Here is an 11,993-nt window from a genome sequence, read left to right as displayed (position 1 = left end):
GTGTGCATTTAAGAGAAGCGTGTGGGGCGTTTGGTTTTTAGGATTAGCGGGTGACTTGCCGCTAAGGGTGACGACCACGGACCCGACGTCGACGACAGCTGCAGCCTGCAGGGCAGGAGATGCGGTGACGTTGGCTCTCTGGCGTGAACAGTCTTCTGCATTGGTTTCATCGTTTGATCAACCGAAGGGCTTCCTGCGTTTACCAGATGATGTAAACACGCTCAGATGTAGTTGCGACATCAAATTCCTTGAAAACATTATGAAAAAATCTACGATTTAACATCGAATAACTACTGATTCTACGATCCACCATCGAATAAATTCTGTTTACTTCTATAACATCGAATAAATGTTTCAGTTTCTTATATTCCATCGGCTTCCGAGAGTACTCCGATGGACTGTTCATAAACAGTATGAACAGTACCCGTGAATAAAAAAAATCACAAAAAATATGTCGATTTTTGTGCACGCTCTATAATTCATAATCAACCCGTTTTAACTGTATTCACCTAAAAATACTGTATAGAATTCAAACGAAAATTCTTTAAAATGTACTACTTTTGTAACTTCTTGCAATTTTTAAGCCTCATAAAAATTTACAAAAAATCTGAGAAAATTTACTAATATTCCTCTAATGTGATGTAATAATTTTTAAAATTATCTCCCGCGGTGAAAAAATTAGTTCTTTGTAATGCACAGTATTACAAAAGTAGCTCATTTTGAGAAATTTTAGTTTGAATTTTACACAGTATTTTTAGGTGAATATAGTTAAAATGGGTTGATTATGAATTATAGAGCATGCACAAAAATCGACATATTTTTTGTGACTTTTTTTATTCTCGGGGGTACTGTTCATGAACAGTATAGCGGAGGGCAGTATCGGAAGCGGATGGCATATAAGGAACTGAAACATTTATTCGATGGTATAGAAGTAAACCGAATTTATTCGATGGCGGATCGTAGAATCAGTAGTTATTCAATGGCGAATCGTAGATTTTCTCAAATATTATACCATTTTTTCAGAAAGAATTATAAATCTCCGAGCGTGAAACATGAAATCTTTGAAAAGAATGAGGTTTGATGATTTTTTTTTGCGCTTCTTATTCAAACATAATTAGTGGGTTGGTACTCCAGTATATTGATTGATTCCTGTCAACGGATACTGTGGTAGGTATAGTTGGTGAACCATGAGAGCAACGCAACACAAAAATTTATAGCAAACATTTCGGATCAACAACCAACTTCGCATAAGCATCCAAGCTCCAACGGTACTTATGGAATGGTAAACGCGAAAAGATGGAAGTGAAATTGCAACAGTAACAGAGCAAAACGAGTACCACTCATTGTGCAGAACACAACAAACTCGTGCGCAGAACACAACAAACTCGTGCAAAAAAAATATCTTTCGACCACAAATTAATACGAAAATTTGAAAGAAGGGACGATAGCTAGTTGACCCAACCTTTTTTTTCTATAGCATCTAAGGCTAGCCCTAGCGGCTTCTCTTTGCATATCAAAATCCCGTTGCGAAGGGATTTTTTTTTTCCTTTAGCGTTTCAATGGTTCTTTTTTACGGTTCATTTTATGATGGGATTACTAGTGTAATTTCTTTCAGAATGAGATTCTCACTCTTTTCCCTTTACGATTCCTCTCAAAATGAAGCTGTTGAAGATTAGATAAAATAAAAAAAATAAAAACGGGAAATGGAACGAAATGAAGGTAATATGATCAAAGATGGTCTAATAAATTGTTTTTTGTGTTTAGCTTCTACTATCAATTATCTCGAGTGTTTTGTCTAAGAATCTGCCGATTCTCCAGATAGTGCTCCAGCACGTTTTGATATTTAACAGGAGAGCGCAAAAAGGTCATGCTCTAACGCAACATGACAACGGAAAGGTTGCATCTCGTGGTACATAGATCGGTGGTTAAATAGCCATCCTACCGGCTACAGTGCCATACATGGCTACATCAAATAATCAATTTGCCGGTGGCATGTACGGATTCAAAAAGAAATTTATGTTTTCATCCAACTTTGCCGCTCCTGTCTTTTCGACTGACTGGACGAATAGATTGGCAAGCCAATGCAAAACAGGAATCTTATTCCAGATGCTCGGAAGTCGGAAGTGGCGACACATTGGAATAGACTATAGATGTTTAAATGGATAGTAACTATTGTATTGATTTGATGTACGACACTGTAGGTATGATATCGTGTGAGTTGAGATAGGTTGGATCGGCACGGCACGAGATCACGGACCGTGTCTGGGCCGAGCGCGCGGCACGGCGTGTCGACATGGCATGGCTCGGTTGAGTCGGGCCGGCACGGCCCGACACGCATGGGCTGACTATTTTATATTTTTTATATATATTTTTAATTTTATAGCTATTTTTTATCTATTTTTTTTATATTTTTTATTTTTAGTTATTTTTTTATTTTTTCGGGCTAGCTGTGCTGACGGGCCTCCCGTGGCACCGTGCCCGCCGGGTCGATTGGGTCAAAATCGTGCCCGAGCCGGCTTAGTGACCGATGGGTCGTGCCGTGGGCCGAGGGGAGGCACGCGGGCCGACACGATATGACTCGTTACAGTAGCTGGACCATTCGGACTATGACGAGCCAGGCTCGTGCCGAGCTGACCCGAATGACCCATTTAAGTATCTCTGGTACAGACCCAGACCCATACATAGAAAATATTAAAACAAATGATAACATAAACATTTGAATATTTCAAGTTCAGCACAAGGTTGACGACACCGGACAGACAGGTAAACTCCAAGGAGAAGAACCTCAAGGCAAAACTTTACATTGGGCAAATAAAACAACTGTAAATTTAGGGAACTGTTCTAGCTCAAGTTACTTCACCTAGAATGATTATGCATCACAGAGTGGTTGAACAACTGTCACGGTGACCGGTGGAGTTATTAGGTCAACCAGCTGCTCAAGATTCCACTCGAATTGCACTCGGACCACTTGTTGACTTAACTCGATTTCGAACAAGATTGTCCCAGACAAGCATGTCAGCTCGGTTGAACATGTTAGTGTAACACGACCGGCTTCCTTTAGAATTTTAGGGCATGGTTAGATGCTTCCATAACCTGCCACGTTACATGTTAAGTGCGCTATACATCATTAGGTATGTGTTTGATTCAACATCACATTTGTAAATCATTAAAAAAAAATTCTCTTCCTCCACATGTCATAGATTCATTTTCATATCAAATTTTGTTACAAGTGTGACATTTATTTTCTTCACCACACTGTTTATGACAACCACACTTTGCTCAATCTTAGTTGTGATAAAATTAGACGCCAACCAATCATGCACTTAAATTAGAAATCAACGGATGGGAGCTGGGACCAAGGCGATTTTACAATTCACATCATCGTACGGTGAGCAGTTAAAACTTTAAAACAACATCGTAATGATAGTTAAGGTTGTAAATGGAGTATATAATGTCCCCGTACATTGGATTTTCAGCGCAAAATCGAGACTCAAGCTATTAAAGGAGTACAAGGTACAAACCCCACGATCATTCTGTTTTAGCAGATCTATGAAAAGATGGGGGAAGTGGGAGACCAAACGGAAACAGATAACAGCATACAGCTTGCAATAGCTAGGGTAGAACAGAACAATGAACGAAACCTCTACTGGTAGTAAACAGTTCATAGCGGACCAAATGGCTCAGGGAGCGGCTCGAACCTGTGATCGAACACTGGGCTCTGGTCGGACTTGTCGTCCACACTGTGCAACCAGCTCGTGTTCTTTTTGTCCTCCCTCAGCAACATCGCCTCATACCGCGAATTGGCATATATATCCAATTCACTCAGAACCTCTTTAGTTCCGATGCTTTCCCTATCTGGGGAACCAATTGAGCTCCCACCGTTGTGTGAAAGAGCACCGCTAGAATCTCCAGAGAAGTGTCCGTTGCTGCTGCCATTATCGGCGTATCGGTCACCATTTGAGATGGAATGGCCTGGGTCTGACACTCTAGATGGTCGGCCCTTGGCAGTAGTAGAGCGAATGCTATGAGGAAATAGAGATGTACCACGGATACCACCCAAATTTTGTCGAATGTCCTATATAAATAAGAGTCAATCAATTTCTTACAAGAAATAAAAAGACTGCTACTTATAAAATCACAATAACCCACCTTCGAAGTGGCAACTTAAGAAACGTTTGAGTTAAAATAACAAGAGAGAACGTTGCTAAGTGCAGATCCAAGAGGTTTTACTTACCTATTGGTGTTGTCATTTTGTTTTGAAACTACATCAAGTGATACACTAGGTTCAGGCCTACAATATCAAAACTCACAAGACATACCAGATTCTAAGACATTCAACTTTTCCATTTTCAATCTGGAAATTACTTCATGCAGTAACACGATGGCTCTATCTTTCTAGCATCCAGATGAAAACTATCTTTTTTTCTCTTCTGAGCAAATTGGCAGGAACTCTGCCTTTTCTTAAAAGGAAACTATCAAATTGTAATGGCACTATCACATAGCGGTAGAAACAAGTAAGACCTTGTTTAATTCAATGTAATCATGAGGGGTGAACATACCATGTGCCTGATTGCCATGTCAAGTGACTTCCTCGAAATTGTCCTGCCAAATCCATTGTCGGCAGCTGTGACAGACCTTGAGGTTCTGGCAGGTTGGCCTTCCAAAACAGATCTATCGCTCTGCCTATTTTGGTGCTTATTGGTAAGAGAAGATGTCTTTGATGCTACATCAGTGAACCTACTTCCAGTTATAGCAGGCACGGACATCTTTTTCACAGGAGCTGAGGAAACTGGTTCAGCATTCGGGGTTGACCTGACCCCCGCAGCCATTCCTGGTCGAATTCTACCAGCAAAGGGTGGTCGTTCTGGCAGCTTAGTCCTTAAGTTAGGAGGAGTTTCACTTGGGAAATCTGGAATATCCAGTGGCCGAACTGGAGCTCGTGGCCGTGTATTTGGGGAACTTGGACGGGATGATGGTGCTGAAGAAGGCGCTGAATTCCGACCACTACTGGCCAAGGGTCTGCCATTAGATGTCAAGTTATTGCTGCCAGAAATCCGCCCAACAGAAGGTGAGCGACCAACAGATGGCGCTGACGAACGCATCGCAGGCTGACGAGTAGGTGTGGATGACCGAGAGCTAGAACGACTCACTGAAGGAACTGTACTTGAGGAAGAGGTGGTACGACTTATTGCAGGAATTTTACCAGAGGATGAGCTGGGACGGCTCACTGCACTAGTTGTGCTTGAAGATGAATTGGACATGATTCGAGACCGAGAGGTAGGAGTTGATGATCTCGAGCTTTGTGCGGATGTGGTCTTGGGAGCAGCTGAGTTGGCCATAGAGCTGGCCACAGAAAGATGATTTTTCACTGGAGTAGATGGCCGAGTTTTGACTGGTGTAGACGGACGGGTTTTGACTGGTGTAGAGGACCGTGTTGGCAATGGACGTGAAGATGGAACAGATGGCTTTGATACAGTAAGAGTGGCAGTTCGCTTGCTCGGGGTTGTAGGTCTTGAACTGACAGAGGAAATGCTTGCATTGAGAACTGATGACCTGTTGTTGCTAGACATAAGAGTAGATTGAATTGAAGGGCGAGAGACAGAGTTACTTCGTGCTGGTCTAGTGGGAAATGTGGAATGCCAATTCTCTTGTTCAGAAGTGGAAAGCTGCAATAAACATGTCATAAATTTATGTTAATTATAATCATGACCCACCACAATATGAGTAACTGAGGGCAAGTTTCAAGAAGCAATTCTATAGCTGAGTATGTTCCCACAGTTAGACTGGAGACGGTGTGATTATCAAGTTTGCCAATTGCAAACTAAATGATACTCAGTTTTCGTTTCTGAAAAATAAATTCCAGTATGCTATAGATGAAAACGTACTTATGCACATTTTATACAATGGTCTAATGTCTAACATATGAGATGTGTGCAATATTTTGAAAGTTTCAGATACGAGTATCAAATAATAAAGCCAGTCATACAGCAAGTCAACCAGAGGCCTGAAATTTATGCAGCATTGGTCTCCAAAGCATCAGAACAGTTTCTGACGATTGCACAAATACATTACTTTGTAAGTAAAGATTTGCTGACAATATTGACAAACTGTCAAGATAGGATTTCTGAAAATACAGTAAGAATTAAGAAATATTTCTAGGATGCCTGAAATTATGGTGATTCAAATTAATACAATCTCCATGTTTTAACATACACAAATTTGACAGGCTGTCCAGATGATCAAAATGCTTATCATTCTTGTGCATACTATTTAAGACTGTCTAGAACATCAAAATGATTTCAGTGACTTCTTGCAGCTAGTCTTTTTAGATAGTATAGTCATGTAAAAATTACTCTTGAATATATTGGTTATTAAAGCAGATACCCTGAAACTAGTGGTTTAAATTCCTAGCTTTGCAGTCGTAGATTTCATAAAGCATGGATACATGATCGTTACAAGCATGTAACAAACCTACAGACCAACAGATCATACTTGAAACCACAAGTTAATCTGATGCATGCAACTTGAACACAACGATATATCCTTATTCCTTATGCAAGCAAACCATCAATACGGCCTGAGTGAATTCAAATGCCACTGATAATAGGTCATAAAACATATACTCATATAGTCTGCACAAATATCTTGATGTTTCTTATGCAAAAAAAAAAAGAATCAAGAAACAAATTGCATGTAAAAATATATGAACATTTGATAATAGAAATAGTACCAACCCTTGATGCTCTAGTTGTCGAGGATGATCGGGTAACAGTGCGTTTAGTCAAATTTGAGGATGGGGCTTTCTCAGCAGCATCTAATGCAGAAACACGGGGTGTTCCAGGAGGAGTCAGAAGCCTGATGAACACATAACAAATGTTACATAAGATCAGAAAATGATAAGCAATAACACATGCCACACGCACTCATGCACACAACAAATATCACAAATCCTTAGCCGCGAGAAGATGAGGCACAAGCACAAATGGTAGTTAACTCCTACATTTTGACCAACAACATAACAATCCATTTTTGAGAAATCTCATGAAAATGGCATCCAAATAAACCTTATTGTACAACTAGGTGTTTATCTCGCCTCAGTATTAAGAAGTGTTACAGTGATAAGGATTTTATGTGGTGTTACATAAGTGCATCCGAAATGGTGGGATGGTTCCATGAAAGCAATTAGTATGTCAACGACATTTGTATTGGAACGATTGGTTAATATTTGAAATCCGTAAGTTTGATAAATTAAGAAGTGTTACTGACATACTGTGTTACAGTGATAACTGATGAGGATTTTACATGGTGTTACATAAGTGCAACCGAAATGGTGGTATGGTTGCAGGAAAGTGATTAGTATTTCATCTGCAATTCTATTGAAATGATTGGTCAGTATTTGAAATTCATAAGTTTGATCGGTGTAACTTTCAATTTCCATTTTATTCTACATAAATCACAGTATTTCATTTAAACTACTATAAAATCATTCTGAAGTGAGCTAATTTGAAGACATCCTAAAGTAGGAAATCTTATTTGTCGCCCTATTCTTTTCATTTGATTTTTAATTTTTTCCATTCCCTAGAAATACATGATGCCCAGAGTTTTGCTCTTCTAAGGCCCTGTTTGGTTCAGCTTATGCTAGCTTTTGCTACTCAGAAGCAGAAAGCTGAAACAAACAGTCTGCTTCTGGAAATAGCTTCTGAGAAGCAAAAGCCATCATTATTACTAGAAGCTAGTTTAGATGAGCTTTTGTAGCTTATGAAGGATGATGTTCTGAGGAGTATTACATATATTATACATTCATCCACATCAAAGCCAATTCAAAAGCAGCTTTTTCAACAGCAGCTTTTGGAAAAACCTCAGCCCAACCAATCAGGCCCTAAGGAGCCAACAGACCAACCATGAAGTTGCATACTTATCGTTGCTCTCAACGCAACTAATTGCCTGTTTGGTTTAAGGGATAAACCCATCCTAGATGGGATGGTCCATCGTGGGTTCATCCCATGAATTTTGGTGGGATGACACCATCCCTCATGTTTACACTAAACATATGCTTATGAGGAATGAGATGGTGATGGATCACCTCATTTCTGAAGCCAAACATCTCGTAACTCTCTAACTAATACAAACAAGGTCCCTACCAGGCCAACCTTGTCCAATGCCCACAAACGATCACACCCATCACAACCCAAAAAAACCCAAACATGATTTGGGCAATGCCCCTGATTTCCCACAATCAGTACAAACTCGTCCGGGAGCGACCAAGCCAACTCAAACCGTTTGAGAACACTGCATTGCCACCCATTTAGCTAAGCTGATATGAACGGTTCAAATAATTCACCAACTGCATGAAGCATGGAATCACTCCCAAATTTAGGAAACCGGGTCACCACAAGACGAGAGTAATTAGTCAATCACCAGTCGTAGTCGCTCTTCCCGATCTCCGTGTCCAGCAAGTCCTCCATTTCAACCCCCGCCGCAGACCAAAAACCGCCTCTAGATCGACACACGCAGCTGCAAAAGAGTGGGAAAAACTACCACTCGTAAACGCGAACAATAGAAATCAGCAGCTTCGGTTACTACCCAATACTCACACTTACCGCGGCGATGGGGCGAGAGTTGATCCGTCGAGGGCGCTGCCGGAGATCGCTCGGGCCGTGAGGGATCCGGATCGGTGGAAGGGGAGAGCCTCGGCTCAGTCCTCGCCGACGCAAAGCTGCAGGATCTCGCTTCCGTGATCTCCTGGCCTCCGCTCGCGGCGGTGAGCTGCGCGTGTGCGCAGGGTTTGAGACCGCGGGGAAGAGGAGGCGACTGCGACGAGAGGCGGGGTGGGGGGGGGGGGCAAAGATGGAAGAGTGTGCTTTGCTCCGCGGTGTTAAATTTTTTTTTTCTCGATCCTTCGTTTGATTTTTCGAATCGCAGGGCGGTAAATACTGGGCCTTATGAGTGTTTTTTTAGTAACGGGGACCCACTAAAGGCCTGGTCCCAGTTGTCAGTGGGGTTGATTGTTCGTGGCACGGCGTGGTGGGGTCCACTGGGTGGAAGAGCGGGTAATAAACTACTCCGTAATAAAGTTCCTAAATTGTACATCTAATATTGCCGCCCTATAAATTATTGTAGTCTTCTACGAGTTGAGAAACATGACTCCAACACATAATAACTAGCGGATTTACGTGCCTACGTCGTATCTATTTTTTTTTACACAGAGCATTAAAAAAAGACTAAAAAATAAAGTTTACCAATTTTGGACATCTCAATATTTATTTATAAATTTATTAATATTTAACACATTCATTTAATTATGCAGAAAATAGCGGTACTTTCATGCATGCATATAATTTTAACATGTAAACTACAGTAATACAAACTTAACTAAATTTTTTATTTTTTTAGTTTTAGATATTATCCTATGCATTTTAGATTATTTCGATTGATTTATTAATATAACTATTATTCCTTTTGCTATTTTCTAGAATTTCGAAATAAAAATATGTATATGTACACATATATATATATATATATGTATACATGTATATGTATACATGTACATGTATACATGTATATGTATGTATATACGCGTACGGGTACGTTGAATATGTACACATATACACATATGTATCCATATTTATATATATGTATATACATATACGCAGGATCCACATGACAAGTAGCTACAGTAACTTACCATATAATCCCTCTAAATCTTGGTTCTTTAATATATATATATATATATATAATAGATTATAAGAACAAAATGCTAATATAAAATTATGAGCATAGATATATAGGGTTACACATGTGAATACAATTGGCGTCGACGAGTCTGAAGGCAGCGGCGATAGCCCACCCGGATGGTTTCTTTCTCCCGTGCGTAGCGTGGCGGTGACGAAGGCATCAGGCAGCGAGCACATGAGGGAGATCGAGATCGCCGACGCCTCTCTCTCCTCCCCGCCCCTTCTCTTCGGTGGTGCGGGGGGAGCCCATGAGGAGGAGCGATTCGGTCTTGCGGTTGTCAGTCCACGCCCATGCTAACGCAGTGGCAGAGGAAGCAGGAGCCACCGCGGTGGCGTCGACTCACGACGCGAGGGCATGAGGCGTCGTGGGAAACAGTAGACACAACAGGTAGTGGTGCCTATATCGTGGCCAGGGTGAAGAATGATCGGAGTTACAGTTGTTGTCTGTGTCCATAGCTTGTGGAGCAACAGTTTGTCAGATCGATCGTGCGCAACGGGGGTAGGATGTGATTGACTCGTGCTGGCGCACCTGCTAGTTGCTTTATGCACTCACGTAACGCAGCAAGGCGCGGGGCAAAGGGAGGCGGTTTTCTATGGTTTTTTATTTTGGCGATTTCGGTATTTAGTTAGATGGAAGTTGGATCAGAGAGGGTGACAACCGAAAAATTCTGGTGTTATATTAGCAGAGACTTTAGGTGTTAAGATTGAAGTTGGTGAAATCTGTTAGGCTGTGTTTGTTTTGAGGGATATTTTAAAATGTGAGATGAGTATCTAGTTTTTGAGTTATTTAGTTAGAGGGTAAGTTGTATGGGATGGTTATTTAGAGAGAATATTCTTTTTTAATGTTAGATGAGCTCATTCAACAGAAATTGTTGGATAAAGCCATCCATATTCTAGATGAGCTTTATTCTTACTGATGTAGTATATTTTGGTTAGTTAGAATAAATATTTATTATTAGCTTGGTTTAAATGATATTGTATTCTAACTGTTTATATAATTTGTGATCCTATTGTACTTTTATATTTATTATAATTAAATCAACAAAATAAGATCATGCATGATTATATTTTGATAAAAAAAACTAAATATATCATAAGAAGGTCCCATAAAATTTTAGCTAATCTTATCTATATTCTATTCGTCTAACAAAATAAAAAATTAGATTATTTTACCCATACTTAAAAAAAAATTGAATCGTCACATCCAACAAAATATAAATAGTTATATCTCATATAACCTTAATACTCTAATCAAACGCACCCTAAATGGTTAGAGGTGTGGGTACTAGGGTTTAATTAGTCCCACGATGACAGGTGGGGAAGGGTTTATCCTTAGGCCCACATGTCAGCTCCTATCGAAGTACCGATAGCTGCAAAACGGGCCACGTGTTGTGGACAGGTGAGGATGGTCGTCTGGTGGGTGGGATGTGGTCCGAGTAAGTGCGCGATTCTTTACCAGGTGTCAGTTGCTACGGGTGTAGCCGGAAGCAAGTTTTGGTGAGCAGTTGTTATTAGGCGATACTAATAGTCAAATATTCGAGAACGGGCTCGTAGCCCAGTGGTAGCGAGCTCCGGTGGAGCGCTTCCTGTCCGAGTTCGATCCTTGGGATCGGACTCGGGTGTCTCACCGGGATTTATTCTAAAACATAAATTTGTAGGTATCCTCAGGCGTCTATGGACCACAAGAGGAGGCGACGCGCTCGTCGCTAGTGAAGCTGGAATCTTCGTGAATCTCTGGTAGACGTGTGTTGGTATAGGTTCTAGTTCTAGCGTGCGTTCTAGGGGTGTGTTGGTGTGTGTAGTGTGCGTTGTGTTCGAGCGTTCGTTCAGATACTACAACTTGTACCCAGATCTGAGGAATAAAAAAAAAAAGTCAAATATTCTCAACATCTCCATCTCCTACAGTTTGGTCCACGTTAATTCAATCTAACGTAGCAGCCAAAAAAATTACGGCCGCCTTCTAGTATCGATGGCATATTCGAAATGCACAAACTGTACAAGAATCTGTATAATTCCGCTGGATTTCGAGCTTGAAACAGGGGCTTAATCCAGAGCAAATGGACGAAGTTCCCTTTACAAAATATTTGAGTTTTTGCCATGAAAGACACAATTTTTGTTCTCATTACAGACAGTACGTACGGCGGCGTAATGAATCGCATCCCTCCGGCCCCCGTAAGCTTAAACATCACGCGTGGTCGTAGGCTCGTAGGTATGTATTGTACGCACGGCTACGTACGCACGGTTAGTTGGGCGGTGGCG

General features: G+C 40.9%; 1 protein-coding gene across 2 annotated transcripts; it reads right to left on the bottom strand.

The window, feature by feature from the left end:
* Window positions 1-3,421: 3,421 nt before the first annotated feature.
* On the bottom strand, window positions 3,422-8,874 carry LOC133923246 (uncharacterized). 2 transcript variants are annotated; one of them, XM_062368666.1, is made up of 5 exons: window positions 8,595-8,874; window positions 8,419-8,514; window positions 6,735-6,855; window positions 4,560-5,666; window positions 3,422-4,075 (listed from the first exon to the last, which is right to left on the bottom strand). In XM_062368666.1, exons 2-5 carry the CDS (start codon window positions 8,463-8,465, stop codon window positions 3,662-3,664), a joined length of 1,689 nt encoding a protein of 562 aa, XP_062224650.1. In that variant the 5' UTR covers window positions 8,466-8,514; window positions 8,595-8,874; the 3' UTR covers window positions 3,422-3,661. The 2 variants fall into 2 exon arrangements, with proteins under 2 accessions (XP_062224650.1, XP_062224647.1); XM_062368663.1 differs by having other exon boundaries at window positions 8,601-8,873.
* Window positions 8,875-11,993: the final 3,119 nt, after the last annotated feature.

This window comes from Phragmites australis, chromosome 1, assembly GCF_958298935.1.
Source record: "Phragmites australis chromosome 1, lpPhrAust1.1, whole genome shotgun sequence".
Lineage (NCBI taxonomy): Eukaryota > Viridiplantae > Streptophyta > Magnoliopsida > Poales > Poaceae > Phragmites > Phragmites australis.
This window is presented reverse-complemented; position numbering and strand designations above follow the sequence as displayed.

What these genes read in the sequence shown, in the direction of transcription:
- LOC133923246 (XM_062368666.1), bottom strand. Translation starts at nt 8,465, where the DNA reads ATGGAGGACTTGCTGGACACGGAGATCGGGAAGAGCGACTACGACTG. An exon ending in GGGAAGAGCGACTACGACTG is followed by an intron (nt 6,856 to 8,418) that starts GTGATTGACTAA and finishes TGTGTTCATCAG; the next exon opens with GCTTCTGACTCCTCCTGGAA. An exon ending in CGACAACTAGAGCATCAAGG is followed by an intron (nt 5,667 to 6,734) that starts GTTGGTACTATT and finishes TGTTTATTGCAG; the next exon opens with CTTTCCACTTCTGAACAAGA.